We start from the raw sequence: 22565 nt of genomic DNA, 5'->3' as shown, positions 1-22565 counted from the left end.
GGTTGGAAAGAGATATTGTTGTTACAACTCAAGCTGCCCTCGGGGCGCTCGCATGCCCAGTTGGCGTGCTTATCAGCTTCCTTGTTCAATCCATGTAGGATGTGGTAGTATTCAACCTCTTCCATTGAAGCGTGAAGGGTTTGATTCCTTTGGTTTATCTGCTGGAGAAGGATATTCGGCGTGCTCTGCTTTTGCGCCATCAGCCTGATAACTATTGCTGAGTCCCCGAACACCACTGCCTTCCTTATTCCTAACTTTAGCAGCTGAGTGAGTCCCTGATACAGTGCCAATCCCTCTGCCCTGTTGTTGGATATCTCTCCCAACCCCCATTCAAATTGGAGTATTCTTTCTCCATTAGCGTTGCTAATGAGTCCCCCTGCACCGGCTTGGCCCGGGTTCGATTTAGAAGCACCATCAAAAATAGGTAAAACCTGTTACAGTTTCTCAACTAGTTCGCAAATTCCTCTTCTTTTAACCTCAGCTTCCATGCCCTGTTTGTTTCTTTCGTTTGTATCCTTTTTTGGTTTGTTTCCTAAGCGCTAGCAATATTCTCCAGAACATAGCTGATTAGGTTTCTCTCTTCCATGCTGTAATTTGCTGCCTCGATCTTGCCTTTGGTGTGGTTTGTGACTGTCTCCACCGCTAGCATCTGTGCCTTGTGACACATAACCCTGATATTGCAACCTTTCTCCTGAAAAACCTTTCCATTTCTTGCCAACCAAATGCGCCATAAGAGGGTTAGAGGTAAGGTATTCCATATCCTTTGCGTCAGTTTACTCCTTTTCTCTTTCCATGGGCAGTTCTTCCGCCATTTATGAATCGTTTTTGCAATGGTTGCCTGAGGCTCCCAGGGTGCATCCCCTATGGAGGCCATCTTTCTCCAGCATTCCTCAGCCACCGGGCAATCTATAAACAGGTGTTGTATTGTTTCTTTTGATCTACAACAGTTTGGACATCTAGATGGCCCCATTATGCCCCTTTTCTTTAGATTTTCCGCTGTTAGTGTTTTCCCTTTCAGGAGCAACCAAATGAAAAATTTGACTTTGGGGGGTGCTTCTGCTCTCCATACAAGTTTCCATTGGTTCCATATATCCTGTGGAAAATTGCTGTCACATAATAGTTGATGTCTAGCTTTAGCCGTGTATTGAGTTCCAGTTGGATCCCAACGGTATCCATCTTGCTTGCCTTCTTGGATCGGAGCTTTGCTGTGCAGGAGATGCTTTAGGGCAGTGAGACTAGTGTCTAGATCCCTGGGGTGGTCCGGGAATTTCCAACCTATCCAAGCTTGTGAGTGATCGTCCCATTGTGATATTTGGGCCAAGTACAATATTCCTTTACCATTGAGCCAATTTATGGCAGGGATTGCCTCCATTTTGGATCCCATGGGATGCTACCCTAGGATTCTGTCTGTAGAGAAATTGATGCTGCTCCCCCCTCCTGGGACCTTTGAAATATTCTGAGACATAAAGGATATGGCCTTCTTGCAGAGTTGCCAAATTTTTGTGCTATCTCTATTGGGTATATTAGTCTCCAGAAGTTGTTGCCTTGTGCCATTCAGGTATTTTGCTTCTAGAGCATTCTTCCACCACGCTGAGGGTCCTGTGATCATCCTCCATATTATTTTAGCTCCAAGAGCTAAATTTAGCAATTTTGGTGATCTTATTCCTAATCCTCCTTTTTCCTGAGACTGTATAACATTCTTCCAGCTTACAAGATTGAATTTTCTTTTTTCCGTTTTCCCTCCTTGCCAAAGAAAGTGCCTGAGGGCTCTTTCCATTTTCTGATGGAAGGCAGCAGGGGCTTGATATAAAGAGAACCGGTATATAGGAAGAGAGGACAAACCTGATTTTAGAAGAACAAGTCGTCCTGCTGGGTTTAACCACATGGTGCCCCATTGTTGGATTTTTTTCTTGATTTTGTCAAGGATTTCGTTCCAGGTGTCAGCTTTCAGCGGTCCAATGCTTACTGGCATCCCTAAGTAGGAGAAATGGCTCCAGACCAGTTTGCAGGAGACCCCAAATATGCTTGCAATGCTATGGATGGTGTGGTTTGATGTATTCCAACCGTATATGCAACTTTTTAACTGATTGACCTTCCCTCCTGAACAATCCATGAATTGATCTAAGATCTTCTTAAAGCGCCTTGCTATAGTGGTGGACGCTCCTCCTATTAGGAGAGTATCATCTGCAAATTGGGAGTGGTTGATGTTCTTTGATCCTTGCTCAATTTTGATGCCAGTGATTAGCCCTATTCTTCGGTTGAAGTCCAAGGTTTGACTGAGAGACTCGGCCATAAGAATAAACAAGTAAGGAGACAGGGGACAGCCTTGTCTGAGGCCTCGAGAGGATTGGAAAGCAGCACACGGTCCCCCATTAATCAGAGGGGAGACCCAGGGGTCCGAAATACAAGCTTTGATCATTGTGATGAAGGAGGGGTCAAATCCCATTTTGTGGAGAACAGCGAACATGAAGGAATGCCTAACCCTATCAAAAGCATTGGCAAGGTCCAGCTTTAGGACAAACCCTTTCTCCTTTCTGCTTACGCTTGAGTGGATGGCCTCTTGCACAAGAAGGATGGAGTCAGTAATGTGCCTATTGGGGAGAAAGCCCCCTTGGTTTTCTGAGATCAGAGAAGAAAGGAGAGGCTTGAGCCTGGATGACAAAATTTTTGATATTATCTTGTATGCTGAGTTGCATAAAGAAATTGACCGAAATCTTGAAAAGGTGGAGGGTCTATTCTCTTTAGGGATTAAGGCTAGGAAGGTAGAGTTGGTGAATCCCCCCATTTTGCCCTTTTTAAGAACCCAACGTATCATCTTTAAGAGGTCTTTTTTGATCATCTGCCAGTACTCTCTATAGAAACTGATTGGAAACCCATCAGGTCCAGGAGCTTTATCTGGGTGTAGACTCCAAATTGCTTTTTGAACTTCTTCCTCTTCTACTTCTTTTTTGAGGCTGTTATTCATTTCCTGTGTGACTCCTTTAGACAGGTGCTGCAGCATGCTTGAGTAATCCTCCTCATCTTTATCCTCAGTCAGCAGGTTTTTAAAGTGATTAGTGGCCGCTTCCTTTATAGAATTCTGAGTATTGTAGCTGTTCCCTTCGTTGTCCCTAATTGTGCTCACAATGTTTCTGGCCTTTTGTACTGTAGCCTGCTTATGAAAGTAAGAAGTGTTTTTATCTCCCTCCTGTAGCCAGAGTTGCCTTGATTTCAATCTCCATTTAGTTTCTTCATCCCTTACAGTTTGACTTAGCTGAGAGTATAATCTTGTTTCTTGCTCTTTGGCTTGCTGAGACAGCCCAGAGGCTTCAATGCTTTGCTGCACTTCTTCTAGCTCTTGTTTAATTTTCTTTTTGTTCGCCTCAGGCTCTTGGTAATTGTTCTTTGCCCAATTTTTTAGAGCCTGTCTTACTCTTTTTAATTTTGTCTCCCAAATATAAGTTGGAGAGCCTTCTACATGTTGAATCCAAGCCTGCCATACCACATCTTTTGCTACAGGGGAGCGATTCCAGATGGAACAGTATTTGAAGGGAATTGGTCCTAGCTGACATTGGCTATGAAGAGTGAGAGTTATTGGATAGTGATCAGAGGCAGAAACATTGAGAATATTTGAGTGGCCTGTTGTAAAAGTGGACATATATGCTATGCTTATAAGGAATCTGTCAAGACGTTCCATAATATTGCCAGTTCCTATTCTTCTATTACTCCAGGTGTACCTACGATTCTTGGGCTTGATATCGACAAGGTCTTGCTCCTGCACAATGCTCTCAAGTCGATTTCTAAAAGGATCTGGGATGAAGTTGCCCCCTCTTTTTTCATTAGTGTGCATCACCAGATTTAAGTCTCCTGCTATAATTAGATTGTTATCCTGCTCCTCTTCTATACTTGCTTCCATTGTGTTCCAACCAGTGTTTTTAAAACCGGAACCGGTGACCGAACCGGTCCACCTAGCTAACCGGTTTACCGACCGGAACCGGTCTAACTGGGACTGGTTTGGTCTAAACGAACCGGTTTTTAAAAAATACATTAAATAATTATTTTTTAATGAAACAAAACTATTTTTAAGATGTAAAACCATGATTCCAAGCCAATAGAGACAAAATATGCAAAGTTTGCTCATTTATATACCATGCAAAGGTGAATATATCAAAATGGCACCGAGTGCAATACATATCATCGACAAAATAGCAAAATACATAAGAAATGAGGCTCTAAATGGCCTATAAAGTCCAAAAACAATGCTGCAAGCTATGAGGCCATTGGCCTACTACAAGTCTACAGTGTACACATGATCAATCATCAAGATCATCACCACTACTAGACACAGGATCATCATCAGGAGCTACATAGACATCATCTGGTTCAGAGTCTGAGGATGCCTCTGCCTCATCTGCAACATCAGTATCAATGCCACCAATGACAATAGAAGTGGACCTAGTGGAAGCACGAGTTTGTCGACCTGCACGACTAGTGCCTTCCATTGGTTCCTTGCCTTTCCTTGATGCCGCTACTGATCCTGGTTCTGATGCCGCCACATAATCTGCCTCATCCTCCGCTAAAGCCATGTCGATATCAAAATCAGCCTCAAACACAGGATCTTCAGTCTCCTCCACCCATTCTGATGTTGGATCAATATCGTCCAACACAATGGGATCTAGATCAGGTGATTTGCTCATCATTTGGTTCCTCCTCAGTCGAAGGTTGTATTGCACAAAAACAAGATCATTTAACTGTTTTTGTTCCAAACGGTTTCTCTTCTTCGTGTGTATGCGCTCAAAAACAGACCAATTGCGCTCACAACCTGAAGCACTGCAAGTTTGACTGAGGACTCTAATTGCAAACCTTTGCAATTGAGGACACTGGCCACCAAATGACTCCCACCAATGTGCTGCAAAGAAAAAGACAATAATTAGTAACTTAGTTTATAATTTGAATTGTAAAGAACGTAAACAATTTTAACTTGAAATGAAAAACAAAATGGAAATTGGAATTGCTTACCTGGTTGGTCCACATCTCTTGCCATCTTTGCCAAGTTTTTGCCAAAAGTACCACTTGCTTGATTGAAAATAGTAAGCTGTCTATGTATATCCAACTGGTCTACATGGTTAGGGACCATGCGCTCCAAGCAATCAATCAATCCAGCTCTGACCTCCCCATCATGCTGATCTCCTAGCCGATTTTTATAGTGATACCTTGGGTTCAAAAAATACCCGGCTGCATGTATAGGACGATGGAGTTGATTGTTCCATCTGTTATCAATGATCTCCCATATACGGCCATATTTAGCTAACCTGTCATTGTAAGCTGCCCGTATCTGCTCCTTTGCCTGATCCATAGCTTCATAAATGTAGCCCATGGCCAATCTTTCCCCATCCACCAACCTTAGCACCTTAACAAGGGGCTCGGTAATTTTCACAAGCTCTACAGACCTTTTCCAAAAATAAGTGTCTAACACTTTCTTTTTGGTGTCTTTTCCATCTGGTCTACGAGCCCACCGAGATTCAGACCATTCATCAGAGGAAAACATTTTCTGCAAGTTTCTATGTTGACCATTGAGACATTGCAACGTGAGGAAGTGAGTTGCAAATCTCGTAATTGCAGGCCTAACAAGCTCTTTGCCTCCAGTGTGTTTCCTCATTAGGCTCAATACCCATGAGTGGTTGTAAATGTATTTTGTAATGCACTTGGCATGCTCTACAGTGTTTTTTACCCACTCCACCTTGCCTATATCCTCAAGCATGAGGTCTATGCAATGTGCAGCACATGGAGTCCAAAATATGGTATTATATTTGGCCTCAAGCATCTTTCCAGCAAGAACATAGTTTGAGGCATTATCAGTGATGACCTGCACAACATGCTGCTCCCCAACTTCCTGAATAATGTTATCCAAAAGCTCAAATAGAAGGCTTGCATCCTTTACCCTATCAGATGCATCAACTGATTTCAAAAACATGGTTCCTTGAGGGCAAGAAACAAGGAAATTAATGATAGTGCGGTTCTTTCCATCGGTCCATCCATCTGACATAATGGAACAACCTGTTTTGACCCATGACTCTCTAAACTCAGTCAAATACTCATCAATGGAAGATATCTCTTTTTGCAAAAGAGCTCCCCTCAAGTCATGCATACTAGGGCCTTTGAATCCCTTTCCTGCAGCTATAACAGAGTCCCACATAGCTTGGTAATAAGGTGAGCGAGCAGCATTAAATGGGATATCTGAATCATACCACCATCTAGCAATGTATTGGTGAGAAGTTTCTTTGCATTGTTTTTTCCAATGCTGATCCAAAGTGGGTTGAGAACTTGGCTGGGAGGAAGTGGGATTAGATTTAGAAGAAGCAATGGTGGCAGAAGATGAGAAATAACTTTGGATGTTTGGTCTCTTTGGTCCTTTTGATGGTTGGCCAACTCCAACAGAAGGATGAACATAGTGAAAGGGGTCATTGGTGGAAGGGATAGAAGTGGAGTCTTGAATCTCATAATCATCATACCCACTCTCTTTCATGGCTTCTAATAATTCCCTCTTCCTTGCAATTTCATCTTGGATGGCCTTCTCCCTAGCCTTATCCTCATAAAATTTTTCAAGCTTGGCAATGTATTCTGCCCTAATAGGACCTAACAGTGCATTTGGTGCATCACATGGCTTTACTTGGCCTCTTACCCCAGCCAAGTGTTGTTTCAACCTAAGAATACCCCCACCTCCAATAGATTTATGGCATAATTTGCATATCATTTTTCCCTCAACTACATCACAATGAGCCCATGCACTGTCCTTTCCTTTTGGAGCCATGTTTGCTTGAAATAATAACAATTTGCAAATAAATCTGCCATTTAAAAAAAAAATTGCAGCTAAGGAACATGGAAAACCAATGATAAATGTAGGAAAAAAAATGCACATGCAAGCTACAAAATTTGATAGCATAGAGCTAGAGAGTTCATAGGCTTAGCATAGATGATAGATCATTGAAGTGAGAAGTTTATAGCACAAAAAAAATAATTCATGGACAGCAGACCCAAATGAGGAATTATCAAGTGCAAATCCTTACCTGGAAATGCAAAGTAGCTCCCTTAGCCTCCTCTTGATGATGGCAACTCCACTGACAGCTACACACTATCTCCAAAATAGCTCCAACTCCAACTCCAAGATGACTACTTCAGCAAAAACTCCACACTCTCCAAGCTCACAAACAAACTCACAAACACTCACAAACACTCCAAATCAGTTGTGTGAGACAAATGAGAGTGAGAGGGGTGTCTTATAGCAAGTGTGAGGGTGTTTTTGGAGGGAAAATCCCTTTCCCTCACCCCCAAAACCCCTAAACCGCCCTCAGTTCCAAAAAACCGTGCGCTTTTTTGCTTGACCGGCGGCCTGTCCATAAACCGGCCGGTTTAGGACGGAACCGGCCGGTTAGCAATAAACCGGCCGGTTTTGACCTAAACCGGCCGGTTTTTACCGGTTAGGTCAATTTTCCGGGCAAATGGGGCTTCTAACCGGGTTTTTTCACCGGTTCTGACCGGTGAGCCTCCCAACCGGCCGGTTAGGCCGGTAACCGGTTGGACCGGAACGGTTTTTAAAACTATGGTTCCAACACACTTCTTTCTCTCTGTACTGATTCGGGGCATATACATTGTAGATTGTTACCTTTGAGTCACCAGTTTTGCTTTCCAGTTTGACACAGATCCAGTTCTGATGAATTCTGGTGGAATCATAGTTCCATTTATTGTTATCCCACATAGTTAGAATGCCGCCTGAGGCTCCTCTTGCTTCGCTTGCACATCCACTGAAGCGCTTTTGCTGACTTATGACTTTATTAATTTCTGCTTGATCGTGCTTTGTTTCTTGGAGAAGAACTATTTCAGGGTTTTCACTATAGATTAAGTCCTTGAGGGCTGTTAGCTTGGAGGGGTGCCCTAATCCCCTACTGTTCCAAGATAATATTTTCATCATGATTTACTGGTTACGTGGAGAGGTGCTCGCCTCTCTTTGCCTTTGTTATTATTTTCTTTCTCCATGTGTCCAAGAATGAAGGACTCTATTGGAGTCTGAGAGCCCATGGCAATGTCTTTCTGGGCATTTTCTTCTCTCTGTTGCTTGGCCGATTTTCTCCTAGGCCCATGTTTTTTTGGGATATCGCTGGGCGCTCCATGCTCCTTTGAGGAGCTTCTGGTAATCCTAATAGAGGGGGAATCAGAGGAGGGCTGAGAGATGTGAGGGGGGGAGGGATGTAAAGGAGGATCAGAGGAGGGGAATTCAGGCCCGGAATCTTCCTCAGAGAGGGTCGCAAAGGGATTAGAAGAGGGAGGGATAGGAGGGACGGGAATCCGAGGAGGAGAGGAGGGATGATGAGAGGGAGGCTGCTGGGAGGAGGAGGGAGGATGCTGAAGGGAAGATTGCTGGAGGGAAGGATGTTGGACGGAAGGACCAGGGGCTTCAAGATCCAAAGATTTGAGGGTAGGAGATGATTTTTTCCTTTTTACAGTTACCCATTGCCCATCTTGCTCATCAGATTCAACATTAACTATTTTAGGGCATCTATTTGCAAAGTGGCCGTACTCGTGACATACCTTGCATTTGAAGGGTTTCTGCTCGTAGTCCAACTGCTGTATGTGGCACCAGTCATCAACTTTCAGTTTGATCGCTTCCGGTAGTCCTCGGCCCAGATCGACTTCTACACAAATCCGCGCACATGCCTGCATGTTGTCTTTAGGTTCACTGCGATATATGTATTTTCCAACCGCATTTCCTATTGCTTTAACCGAATCGTCCCCCCAGCAGTGAAGAGGAAGATGAGGCAATCTAACCCATACTGGAACCGCATTTGGTATATCGAGTTCTGGATCGAAATCCGGGGTCCATTTATTGAGGTAGAGGCCCCTGGAGTCCATAAAGTAAGGCCCGTTTCTGAATATTAGATCTTTATCCTCTTTGGTTTCAAAATGGAAGGTAAAATATCCTCTGCCACAGAATCTGATGGATATTTTACCCTGGATCTTGTCCGACCAGTTCCGCTCAACCCATCTTTGCACTGTTCTGGGTGATGGCCATAGTCCTGTAAATTGCCTGATTAACCCTTTTTCTGCTAAGGAAATGGCTGCCATGCGTGGAATGGTCGGACGCAGATGGACTTCCTGTAACACATCAAGCTTCTTCACAAACTTTGTTGCTGTTGGTCTAGGTCTTTGCTGAGGGAGAGACTTCACCAGATTGGAGAAAGCTCTTTGCAGCTCCGGATCCCCACCAGGCGGATCCGGAGGATCCATGATGGAGCTTGATCAGTCAGTCTCAGGTCGCCGCTCAGGCACAGCAGCGGTCTGCAAGGTTCTTGCTTATGGTCACATTTTTCACCAGTCACAAATGTATTTTTTTCTTGTGTCGATCAATATTTTTGTTAAGATAATAATTACATTAGTATTGAATGTGCTAACCAATTAGTGATCCCTGAATCGAACATAATTGAAGTGACTGATTCGATGAATGATAAACAATATAGCATAAACAATCTACAACTAAACATTGAAGACTATATTTTTGTCTCGCAGTTCACTATTAAAACCTTATTTTGCGACAACAATTATATAATTTTGGGTTCACATTGGATGGAATCACTAGGGTCTTTTATCCTAAATACAAAAAAAAAGCTTTGACGCTTTCCTACAAAAAGAAAAAAATAACGCTACAAGATGTCACATTGAAACCAAATTCAGTAACACCAGAAGACATACAATATATCTCAAAAGTAATTCCTCAAGAAAGTAAAAAAATGATACAAAATATGCAAAAGGGAAGTTGACAAAAATCACCGTTGACAAAAATGAAGCAGTTACTCACCTCAAGGACCACGATGAGAAATTATTGATGCAAATTAAGAAGCTTAAAAGTGACAAGAAGTTGCTAAAAGACAAATTAGAACAACTTACTCAAGAAGAAGTATTGAAGTCTCTAGTCCAATTTGAAGATAAGGGAACGGAAACTGATCCAATCAATATCACAATTCAAGAAGAGGACAAACCAATTGAAGTGAAGATGTACTTAGAAGTTGCAGTTCAAATATCAGAGATTTCAAGTGAAGATTTTGTAACCAATTCAACAACATCAGTACCTGAAGTAAATCAAGAAATTGCCACACACATGATAAGGGAAAGTCAAAACAAACGAACTCCTTATCGACATCCGAATCACAAGAACAGACTTCTCAATCAATCTGTTGGCATTATGGTACATGTGTTGTCCTTGATGGCAACTCACATATATGCTAACCAGATGTATCCATAGGTCAGTTCATAAATGATAAAGTGATGTATGGTGGCAACTCACATTGTAACAGGTCAATTCAGAGGTAACAGAGTAATGGCACAGAAGAACAGGATGATGGGACAAAGGATTACAGATCAAAATTAGAGATTAATCGGTTGATTCAGAGATTAATGATTGGGTTTCAGTTATGTCAGAGATTGATGATTGAGTTTCAGTGGTTGATGATTGGGTTTCAGTGATTGATTGATTCAATTTTGTCAGAGATAAATGACAGTGTTGCAGTGATGAGTTACAGTTTGATTTTTTATATTGAGCTTAAGTGTTGATAATGGGTCCAGTATGAAAATTTGATGAAACGTGGCCTACAAGTTATGATGTGTTGAAGCAGGTGGATCCAGTCTGAAAATTTGATGAAACGTGGTCCATGGAGGATGCTGAGGGTTGGAGCCTTCAGTGAGGAAGTCGAAGCTTCCTGCTAGTAGTAGCTGGTGATTAGATCAGGGGGTTGGAGCTCCCTTCTAGTAGCAGTTGGAGAACAAGTGAAGGTTGTAGCCTTCTGCAGGTTGGTGCCTGTGTACTGGTACAAGTTTATGCCAGTATAAGAACTAGGGGGTTGTAGCTCCCTTCCAGTAGAAGTTGGAGAATGAGTGAAGGTTGTAGCCTTCTGCAAGTGGGTGCCTGCGTACTGGTATGAGTCTGCACCAGTACAAGATTGTAAACAACTTTTTCTTTATATTAAAAAGAAGACAAAGATGACAGCAACAGGTGGTTTTCTCCCGCATTGGGTTTCCACCTTAAATCCTGGTGTTCATGTGTTGCTTATGTGTGATGGTTTATTTTGTTATTACAGAACATGGTTATTGTTTATCTAATGTTTAATAAAGTTCTGATGCACTGGCTGAAGACCAACATATGATGAATTAACTGAATCATAAGTTCACTGGATATATGTTAATTGTCTTAAGAACAGTTGCATTCACATGCAGGTTCCTTTCAGTAAAGTCGCGTATATAAATCTGAATATGAAATGTAAAATTTATTGATTTGAAAATACTGATTCACCCCCCCTCAGTAGCTTTCCCAACAATTGGTATCAAAGCAGGTCCTTTGGTTGAAGCTTGATTGCTTGAAGGAGATCCGTTGTAACAACGGGAAAGAAGCAAAAGAAGAAAACACCTCAACAGAAGAAGACATCTCAAAGGAATAGTGACAACGGGAGAGATGATTGGCTATTAGGTGGAAGCAATTATTCAGATTCAGAATCACCTCAGAATGAAGATGAACAAGCAAAAGAATTATCAGGTACTAATTTTTGGTCCTCTGGTGATACATTTCTCTGTTCATGCAATATTGAAGATAATGAATGTGACAGTGAAACAACTAAATTTGCTCTTATGGGTGAAAGTGAAAGAAATCTAATAGAGGCAGAAGTTAAAAGGCTCACAGATAAAATTAGAGATCAACAAGATCTATTTGATAAAAGGGAATGTACCTACAAAGAAGAAGTTACCAGGTTAAAAACTCAGTTGGAGGAAGGAAACAAAATAAGGAAGCAGTACAAGGAAAAGGAAGATCAATGTCAAAGGTTGCAGGATGAAGTGACATCATTGAGAAATGAAGTGAATGAAAAGGATACAACAACCAAGGAACCTAAAGAAAGAGCCATTTACTATGAAGGTCTTGAAGTTGAGGTCGTCTCTCTAAAAGAAAATCTTGAAAATTCAAATAAGCAGAATGAAGAACTACTTCAAGGCATTTGAAGAACAAGAAAATGAGATTCTCAAATTAAGACAAGAAGTGGAAGAAGGAAGAAAAGTTGAAGCAATCATGAAGAAGCAGTATTTGGAAAGGAAGAGCAATATTAGGTTGAGGTAAATATCCTAAAAGGTAAATTAGAAGAAAAGGATAAACTGTTACGATTTCAAGATAGTACTAAGATTTTGGATAATATTTCTAGTATTCAAAGATCCCTTGCCATCAAATCTGGTCTTGGTTTTCGTGAAACTGTTAAAAGTGAATCTAGCTCACAAACTGAGGCAAGGAATTCTAATGCAAAAATGCTCAACAAGGAGACAAGAAGTCAAACCCATCAACAACCAAGGAAAGAAAGTCTTCAAAGAAAATCATTTACTCTTAACTATATAAGTGCTAATCGATTCTTTCCTCTAATCAATAATGTTGAATGTTCTATATGTCATAATTTTGGACATGTTGTAGCTAGATGCAAAAGTAGAATGTTTCAAGCTAATAACCATCTCACAGAAAGATCATCAGCTTCCAGGTACTTTAAGGGATATTGTTTTTCTTGCAATATGTTTGGTCACAAAGCCATTGATTGCTATAGAAGGAATATGAAACATATAAGATGTTATGCTTGTAACAAGTTTGGGCATATAGTGAAAGAATGTAGGGACAAGTCTATGGATCGCTGTAGACAATATGGTAAGCAATAAAATAAGCATATTTATATCAGAAAATCTGAAAAAGATGAATCCACCAAGAATCAAGAAAAGGAAGATCAGATAAGGTGTGATCTTGCTCTCTGCTCTTTCAAAGACGAAGATGAATACAAGAGTAAAATGGAGTCTCTGATGAAGAACCATCATGGTAATGGTATTCTTGGAATTGATGTTCTAGGATCAGGTACAACTAGAACAAATTCAGGGGGGGCTAAAAGTGTGAAATTTCAGTACTCCACCTTCCATACGTGGACCTTATGAAGTGTAGCCGTGTATATACGCGAGTTAGAAACTGCACCGTCACGTATATGTTGGTTTGATGAAGAAGCAGTAGGATAGACTCAGAAAAAGGGGTTTGATATGGTTCAGTCAATTATCAATTGTCTTTTCTGTTTTGATGATTGATGATTATAGTCTGTGGATGTTATTTAGAAGTGCTTTTGACCCTCATAAGTTGTTGATGACTTGACATATAACTGGTTGATGATGATGCCTTGATGATTCTTATTGACATATGCAATGATCAGATTTGACGGTGAACAGTTGGCACAGGTTCAGGGGGAGCATTTGCTAAGCTTATAATAATGCATTGTTGGCATTATGTCTGCTTTAGAAGTCCTTGGTACATAATGATGCTTATCAATGGTGATGATGCTTATGCTGCTGAAATGTTTAAATGATGCATCATACTATGCTGCAGGCATGGGTTGCCTAAGATGAAATCTTAGATGATACTTATATTGCTTGAGCCACATAGTTGTTTTTCTGATCAGATTTATGGATGATTCAGATGATTCTTTTGATGATGCATATAGTACATATGTTATGTTGCTTACATGGTGATCTTCATAAGTTTAAGGAGAAGAACAAAGCTCGAGTACACAACTTCATTATTTGATGATGATAAGTGTCACTCATTTCTTTTATGTTGCTATCATCATACTTTCAAAAATGCATAACTTTCATATGGTGCAGTTATGAATGAGGATTCCTATAGTTCTTGGGTCTCACATGGTTGAGGATTACTGCTTTTGATGGTATCAAGAAAGTTTGACAAATGATTGTGAGCTCATGGTTTGCTTTTCACATTGATGAGAAGCTAGATATTGCTATCTCTATGATGGATACATTACAGATAAGGATCACATGGATGATTAATTAAATTGCACATTGGTAAATGATGTTGGTATAAAAGATCCTCTTGTATGAAGAAAATTGGCCAAGAGAATGGTGTTATTGCAGGTTTCATGAAGACATGGCTATTTGGAGACATGACTTACTTAGTCACATAATGATGATGACCTCTTACTAGGCTTGATTCTCACATATGTTGATTATCATGGTTGATGCTTATCAGATGCGGGATGTTGGAAAAATCCCTAGTGATGATACATGGTTGATATATTGAGGGTTGTTGTGAAAAGATCATGCATTTCTTGCTACGATGATGATGTTATGGTCATGAATGATGACTATGGTGTTTTCACATATATATGATATGATGTGAATGGTTTTGTATCACTGCTTGGAGATATGGCATATGCTTAATTGATTCATGGAAGGTTATGTTTTTGATAAACATAAGGCTTTTTCTACTAAGGAAAGGGAGTAAGTTGATCTTGATAAGGTCAAGAGGATGAATTGATATCTATATATGGCATACTTAGTCATAGGTTGATGATATTAAAGTTACATTGACTTATCTTGTGAATTGATGATGGACATATACAGGTTGTTGTTTTTGATACTGCTGACAAATGCTTATGGTTAAGATCATATATGATGTATGATAGTTGCTGATAACTATCATGATCTTGTTTAGGTCTTTTGTCTTTGTTATAAATGTCATGTATATCATTTGAAGTAAAGGTCATGTAAAGACCTATGATGTAATAATCGCCATATTCGGTCATGTATGGACTTTTGAGATCATGTCAAATATGTAATCCCACTTGGTTGGGTGGTTGAGTCAAATATGTATCCCCACTTGGTTGGGAGATTGATGTATGTATGAGTCATTGGTGATAGGAAGGTCATACTCACATAGTTGAGTTATAGAGTCATGTTATTCTTTTGAAAAACATTTCTACAGGCTCTGCATGTGCTCAGGGGGAGCATGGACAGTGTAGTGCATCTCAGCATGTACTAAGGGGGAGAATATCTTGCTCTGCCCTTTGCTTTTGATGTCAAAGGGGGAGAGTATCTTGGTGTTGTTTGATATATCTAACAGGTTCTACAGCTTGATGTGATCAACACCATGGTTGCCATCAAGTCCAAAGGGGGAGATTGTTGGCATTATGGTACATGTGTTGTCCTTGATGGCAACTCACATTATAACAGGGCAATTCAGAGGTAACAGAGTAATGGCCCTAGAATATCCTCCAAGCACAAGTCAAGTCCTTCCTCCTTTTTGCACTTTTCTCCCGACACTTAGTCTTCCTTCTTCCGACACTTTGCTTCCTGACATCTCGTCCTCCTTCTTCGTTCTTTGAATGGAGATAGGCCTAGCTTATGTGAGCTCTAGAAGACATGCTTCTCTTCTATGCTTAGTGGTATCATTTACTCATGTAGGCACCTTCCTTCTTTCAACCAAACGAGATACTTCTTGTGATGTAGATGTAGACTTGGTGTGACTGTACAACAATCCTAGTTCTTCGGACGTGTGGATGGCTTACTTGAATATTATGCTCCTTTGATTTGTGCTTAGGTGAGTCTTTCCTTCGCTTGAGTAGAAGGCCTTATAGGCCTAACTAACTAGCCCAAACAATGATAGACATGGGACTGTTATATTGCTGCTGGTATGATCGCAAAGATGACTCTGTTTCTCGCACGTGTCACTGTTTTTCACCCTAAAAACAGTCCTTTTGACTTAGGTCTTGAATTCTCCTTCTTCGCTGCACTAGAGGCTCCTCAAACTTGTCTTCTTTTCTCCTTTTCTTAGCTATCCTTCTTCGCTGATTTCAGAGGTAAGTGCTTGTCGTTTGAGGGAGTGGACAACCTCTATATATAGAGGTCTGTCCCTCCTTTTAGGCCAACTTGAAGATTCTTTAGCGTTTTTGCTTCTTGAAGGAAGTCGTTGCATGGAGAGGACTTGACTTTGCTTGGAGGGTTATCCTTTGACTCTTTATACAAGTATATACATGGTGTAACATGTCCTTAAGGTCTTCAACGTAATTCTTTTGACTCTTTGACTCACCTATAACACTTTAACATGTGCTAGACCTATTTCAATGAGCAAGAAAATCATTGACATATATTATAAAAATAATATTTCTTTTCTTGAATAAATACAAATATCAAAAGTACATTTATGAAGATCGAACCTAGTTACATTTCCTTCAACACTCCCTCTTAACTAGGGAGATATTCATACAACATTACAAGGTGTTTGACTATGTTTCAATCTTGAATAATTCACATAAGAGAAACCGGATTTGCAATCCATCTGTTATAACATCATATCAATCAACATTGTCATAGTGCAAGGCCTCGACTAACAACTCCATCTGTTCATGAGATCATGAGCTACAATGCTGACGAGATCAGTGATTTGTAGACACCTTCATCATTGTCTCTCAAGGTACATACCCCACTTGGGTGTTCTCTGAGTATGGATTTATAGGACTATTCTTATCTTGGGTTCCCAACCCTCAAATAATATCGGTCCTCTTGTCTACTCTTGTCTTGGATGCCCTACACATCCTCAAAGAGTATCGGATGCCAGATGATTACCCAATCCTCCCATTCTTTCTTCCCAAATGAAGACAAGAATGTTCTGTCTATGTTGTGTCTACATTTCCATTGATGGCCTTCATCTAGACTTACGACTGTTAGTCTTGGTCTAGTGCATGACCCGTGAAATGGAAAAACACAATTGTCACTCCTTTGTAATCAGGGGTGATCCAAAACTCCCTTTTGATCAGGGACCTGTTAGAGCTCCCTCTTAACTAGGGACTCTTTCATTCATCAACAACTTCTTCTTTGTGGGTCCTTCAATTGCTTGATCTCTTTCCTTTCTTTGATGTCATTAAGTCTTTGTTCGAACTTCTTCTAGGTAGGGCACCATCCTTGATCACTTTCCTTCCTGGTTTGTCATGTCATTGCCTCCTTTGTGGAAAGTGGCTTTCTTGCCATACATCAGGTTTTCTTGTCATTTGGCTACTCCTTTGTCATCTGTCCATGCTTCAGAATACTCTTCTCATGGATGCTTTGTTGTACTCGCTTGTTTACATGCTTCGACCTAGTAGCCCATCATGACTTCATCCTGATACTGCTTCAACATTGCTTTTTCTTTTGCTGGATAGCTTCTTCATCACGACATCTTTGTAGAGTAGAATCAATTATCTGCATCTTTTATATCTCCAAGTCCTTCATAGGTGTCAAGGGTCCTTCCTTCCTTTGTTAGAGTCGTCCTACCTTCTTTCGGGAGATATCTTCAAAGTATCTTGTAAGATAGTGATTCTCGATGATCCTGGTGTTCTTCACACGCTTGATCTCTTTCTTCATTTGCTTCTTCTTAGATAGATGGGTCGACCATCTTATGCTTCTTGTGAGAGCATTTCTTCATTGCTTGCTTCCTGGAATAGTCAATATTTCTTCTTGCTTCTTAGTCAACAATCGTATACTCCTTATGTGAGCATATTCTTTTGTTGAACTTCATTGCATTGTAGTACATGTCCTTGGTGAAAGAGATTCTTTCATACATGATCATGTTATAGAACTATTCCCATGACTCAATAATATAAGAATAATAACATGACTAAAATTTGATGCATACATACCTCATCTTGATTCTCCTTTGATCATCTTAGCTTTATTTGGTTGTCCTTGGTGTGGCCCTTCTTGCTTCATCTTAGGTTGCCTGCATATCATCCTTTTCTTGAGATATCTTCTTCTTATTCATGAATCTTCTTTTGAAGACTCCATCATAGGATCTTGAAGAGCCTTGCCCTGCAAATGTTTCTTCTTTTGGTGATGGAGGCATTCTATGATTCTTATGCATTATCAATTTTCTTTCATAGTGGATGAGGTCCTATTCTAGGTATGCTCCTTTTACATGAATATCTTGAGCCATACCTATCATGCTCCTATATTCTAGAAGATATTTCTAACCATGCATTTTGTTCTCATTATAAATGCTGCTTCTTCATGAGTATCTAGAACTCTATGTACTTCATGCTTCTATATTCTAGAAGATGTTTCTAGCCATGCAATTTTATTTTATTCCTACACGCTTCTATCCTACTCAACCTTGAAAGAAGACTTGAAGTAAAGAGTTTGACTTAGTCGTAGTAGAGATCCAGAGGATCTTCCTTCTTTTGCTTCTTTCTTGTTCTTTCACCTCTCGAGTCATGTGAGATTCTTCCCTCTTTATTTTGTTGTTGTTGTTGTTGTTCTTCTTAAGCTTAGGACAATTCCTTTTGTGGTGTCCATATTCTTGGCATCCAAAACATTGGATTTTGGACATGTCTTTGTTGTTTGTTGTTTGTGGACCAAATTCGCCAAATTTTCGCCTTCTCTTGGCCATGGTATCAAATGCTTGCTCCTTTGATCCCACATATTCCTTTGCTTTAAGTCTAGTTTCCTCAGTCGTGCATAGAGACCACATTTCACAAAGTGTGGTTGCTTCCTTCTTGGCATATATGCTTGAGGTGAAGTTGCCCCAATCCTCAGGTAGCGCATTGAGTACTACAATTGTCATCTCTCTGTCAGACATGACTTCCCCAAGCTCTTGAAGTTGATCTCTTATTTTAGAGATTTTCATGAAGTAGGGAGCTATTCCTTCGTTTGTTATTTTCATCTTGTACAATTAATTCCTTAGAGATATTACTTTTCCGGTTGTGGATACCAAGAATAGCTCTACTAGCTTATCATAATTTTCTTTTGATGTTTCAAATTTGGAGAGATAAGGAATGAGAGAGTCTTTGATTGATTCTAATAGAATCCTTTGTGCTCTTGTCTCATCCTTATTGTACTTAGCTAAGGCTTGAGTTTGTTCCTTAGCAGGGATAGTGATATTCCCTTTAATATGTTCTAGAAATTCATTCTCCTTGAGAAGTAGATCAGTCCTCTTCTTCCATGCAAGAAAGTTATTGGTACCTACCAATTTGTTGCTTTCCTTGCAAAAAGACATTGATGTATATTCAAAAGGGGACATATACTTGATAGATTTTTGAGATGTAATGGATTTGCTTCCTCCTTGAAGACTTGATGGCTTGCCTTCCTTGGATCTTGATGATGAAATTTGCTTGATGTCTTGTAGCTTGATGTAGGTCCTGCTTTGATCTGATCTTCTTTGTAGGTGCCTTTATGTAAGGCTCTTCTTCTTGCTATGTAGACTTCCTTGATGAATGATGGATTGGAGACCTTCTTGTCCTTGAAGTGATTGAGACTTCTAGGCTTGATGCTTCAACCTTGTAGATGTCCTTCCTTGATAAGTGTTCTTGAGTTGCCCTTTCCTTGATGTGTCACCTTAGCTTTGATACCATGTTGAAGAATCTAGGGCAAATAAGTGTAGAGTGATTCTTCATTACTTGATAACAATTTGTGGAGTCTTTTTACTTTTTCTTGTTAGCTTAATCTTCTTCTTCTTCTTATTAATGCATGTGTGTGTACTTCATCAAACTGCTACCAAAACAAAAGAACAAGAACACAAGATGTTGGCTCTCTGCTAGGGCCAAAATCTCTCTTCTTTTGATAAGAAAACCCTTCGGTAAATTTTTCTTATTGAAGCTTCTTATTGATCAATGCCAAACCCTAGACCCTTGACTAAAATGTCCTCCAAGCACAAGTCAAGTCCTTCCTCCTTCTTGCACTTTGTTCCTCGACACTTAGTCTTCCTTCTTCCGGCACTTTGCTTCCCGACACTTTGTCCTCCTTCTTCATTCTTTGACTGGAGATAGACCTAGCTTATGTGAGCTCTAGATGAGATGCTTCTCTTCTTTGCTTAGTGATATCCTTTACTCATGTAGGCACCTTCCTACTTTCAACCAAACGAGATCCTTCTTGAGATGTAGATGTAGAATCGGTGTGACTGTCCAACAGTCCTAGTTCTTCGCATGTGTGGATGGCTTACTTGAATATTATGCTCCTTTGATCTTCGCTTAGGTGAGTTTTTCCTTCGCTTGAGTAGAAAGCCTTATAGGCCTAACTTACTAGCAAAAACAGTGATAGATATGGGACTGTTATATTGCTGCTATTATGACCGCAGAGATGACTCTGTTTCTCACATGTGTGACTCTTTTTTACCCTAAAAACAGTCCTTTTGACTTCGGTCTTGACTTCTCGTTCACTGCATTAGAGGCTCCTCAAAATTGTCTTCTTTTCACTTTTCTTGGCTATCCTTCTTCGTTGACTTCAGAGGTAAGTGCTTGTCGTTTGAGGGAGTGGACAACCTCTATATATAGAGGTCTGTGCCGACTTGAAGGCCGACTTGAAGATTCTTCATTGTTTTTGCTTCTTGAGGATGTCGTTGCATGGAGAGGACTTGACTTTGCTCGGATGGTTTTCCTTTGACTCTTTATACAAGTATATACATGGTGTAACATGTCCTTAAGGTCTTCAACATAATTCTTTTGACTCTTAGACTCACCTATAACACTTTAACATGTGCTAGACCTATTTCAATGAGTAAGAAACTCATTGACATATATTATAAAAATAACATTTCTTTTCTTGAATAAATACAAATTTCAAAAGTACATTTATGAAGACCGAACCTAGTTACATTTCTTTCAACACTCCCTCTTAACTAGGGAGGTATTCATACAACATTACAAGGTGTTTGACTATGTTTCAATCTTGAAGAATTCACATAAGAGAAATCAGATTTACAATCCATCTATTATAGCATCATATCAATCATCATTGTCATAGTGCAAGGCCTTGACTAACAACTCCATCTCTTCATGAGATCATGAGCTACAACAAGGGTGGGACAACTGCAAATTGATTCCAAACACCAAAACTCCAATGATCTATAGACACTTTCATCATGGTTTGTCAAGGTACATACCCACCCGGGTGTTCTCTGAGTATGACCTTCTAGGGCTATTCTTATCTTGGGTTCCCAACCCTCAAAGAATATTGGTCCTCTTGCCTACTCTTGTCTTGGATTCCCTACACATCCTCAAAGAGTATCAGATGCTAGATGATTACCTAATCCTCCCATTCATTCTTCCCAAGTGAAGACAAGAATGTTGTGTCTATCTTGTGTCTACATTTCCATTCATGGCCTTCATCTAGACTTATAGCTGTTAGTCCTGGTGTAGTGCATGACCCATGAAATGGAAAAACACAATTGTCACTCCTTTGAAATCAGGGGTGATCCAAAACTCGCTTTTGATCAGGGACCTGTCAGAGCTCCCTCTTAACTAGGGACTCTTTCGTTCATCAAAAACTTCTTCTTTGTGGGTCCTTCAGTTGCTTGATCTCTTTCCTTTCTTTCATGTCATGAAGTCTTTGTTCAAACTTCTTCTAGGTAGGGCACCATCCATTGATCACTTTCCTTCCTGGTTTGTCATGTCATTGCTTCCTTCGTGGAAAGTGGCTTTCTTGCCATACATCAGGTTTTCTTGTCATCTGGCTACTCCTTTGTCATCTGTCCATGCTTCAGAATACTCTTCTCATGGATGCTTCGTTGTACTTGCTTGTTTACATGCTTCGACCTAGTAGCCCATCATGACTTCATCCTGATATTGCTTCAACATTGCTTTTTCTTTTGCTGGATGGCTTCTTCATCACGACATCTTCGTAGAGTAGAATCAATTATCTGCATCTTTTATATCTCCAAGGCCTTCATAGGTGTCAAGGATCCTTCCTTCCTTTGTTAGAGTTGTCTTGCCTTCTTTCGGGAGATATCTTCAAAATATCTTGTCAGATAGTGATTCTTGGTGATCATGGTGTTCTTCACATGCTTGATCTCTTTCTTCATTTGCTTGTTCTTAGATAGATGGGTCAACCATCTTATGCTTCTTTTGAGAGCATTTCTTCATTGCTTGCTTCCTGGAATAGTTAGCATTTCTTCTTGCTTCTTAGTCAACAATCTTATACTCCTTATGTGAGCATATTCTTTTATTGACCTTCATTGTATTGTAGTACATGCCTTCGAGCATGTCCTTGGTGAAAGAGATTCTTTCATACTTGATCATGTTATAGAACTATTCCCATGACTCAATAATATACAAATGATAACATGACTAAACTTTGATGCATACATACCTCATCTTGATTCTCCTTTGATCATCTTAGCTTCATTTGGTTGTCCTTGGTGTGGCCCTTCTTGCTTCATCTTAGCTTGCCTGCATATCATCCTTTTCTTGAATCCCATGAATGGGATTCCCAATGAGACATCTGCTTCTTATTCATGAATCTTCTTTTGAAGATTCCATCATAGGATCTTGAAGACCCTTACCCTGCAAATGTTTCTTTCCTTTTGATGATGGAGGTCTTCTAAGATTCTTATTCATGATCAATTTTCTTTCATAGTGGATGAGGTCCTATTCTAGGTATGCTCCTTCTACATGAATATCTTGAGCTATACCTATCATGCTCCTATATTCTAGAAGATATTCTTTTGACTCTTTGACTCACCTATAACACTTTAACATAATTCTTTTTGACTCTTTGACTCACTTATAGCACTTTAACATGTGCTAGACCTATTTCAATGAGCAAGAAACTCATTGAAATATTATAAAAATAATATTTCCTTTTTTGAATAAATACAAATATCAAAAGTACATTTATGATGATCGAACCTAGTTACATTTCCTTCAACAGTTTGACCCCTCAAATCTACCCAGAAAATTTTGCCAAATTATTTTTGAGGTCCTTGTCAAAAACCCAGAAAA

General features: G+C 40.0%; 2 protein-coding genes across 4 annotated transcripts in view; one reads left to right on the top strand and one right to left on the bottom strand.

Annotated features, from left to right (window-relative positions):
* LOC149152256 (ubiquitin fusion degradation protein 1 B-like) overlaps positions 1 to 22565 on the top strand; it is a 166138-nt gene that overhangs the window by 61514 nt on the left and 82059 nt on the right. The window lies entirely within an intron of this gene.
* On the bottom strand, positions 4081 to 6136 carry LOC149152257 (uncharacterized). Its single transcript, XM_089439663.1, has 2 exons — positions 4999 to 6136; positions 4081 to 4888 (listed from the first exon to the last, which is right to left on the bottom strand). Exons 1-2 carry the CDS (start codon positions 6125 to 6127, stop codon positions 4293 to 4295), a joined length of 1725 nt encoding a protein of 574 aa, XP_089295789.1. The 5' UTR covers positions 6128 to 6136; the 3' UTR covers positions 4081 to 4292.

The sequence above is a fragment of the Pinus tabuliformis genome, chromosome 9 (assembly GCF_031772625.1).
Source record: "Pinus tabuliformis cultivar Carrire ecotype Pingquan chromosome 9, CPIR1, whole genome shotgun sequence".
Classification (NCBI taxonomy): domain Eukaryota; kingdom Viridiplantae; phylum Streptophyta; class Pinopsida; order Pinales; family Pinaceae; genus Pinus; species Pinus tabuliformis.
Note: the sequence above shows the minus strand (reverse complement) of the source record. Positions and strands in the feature narration are given on the sequence as shown.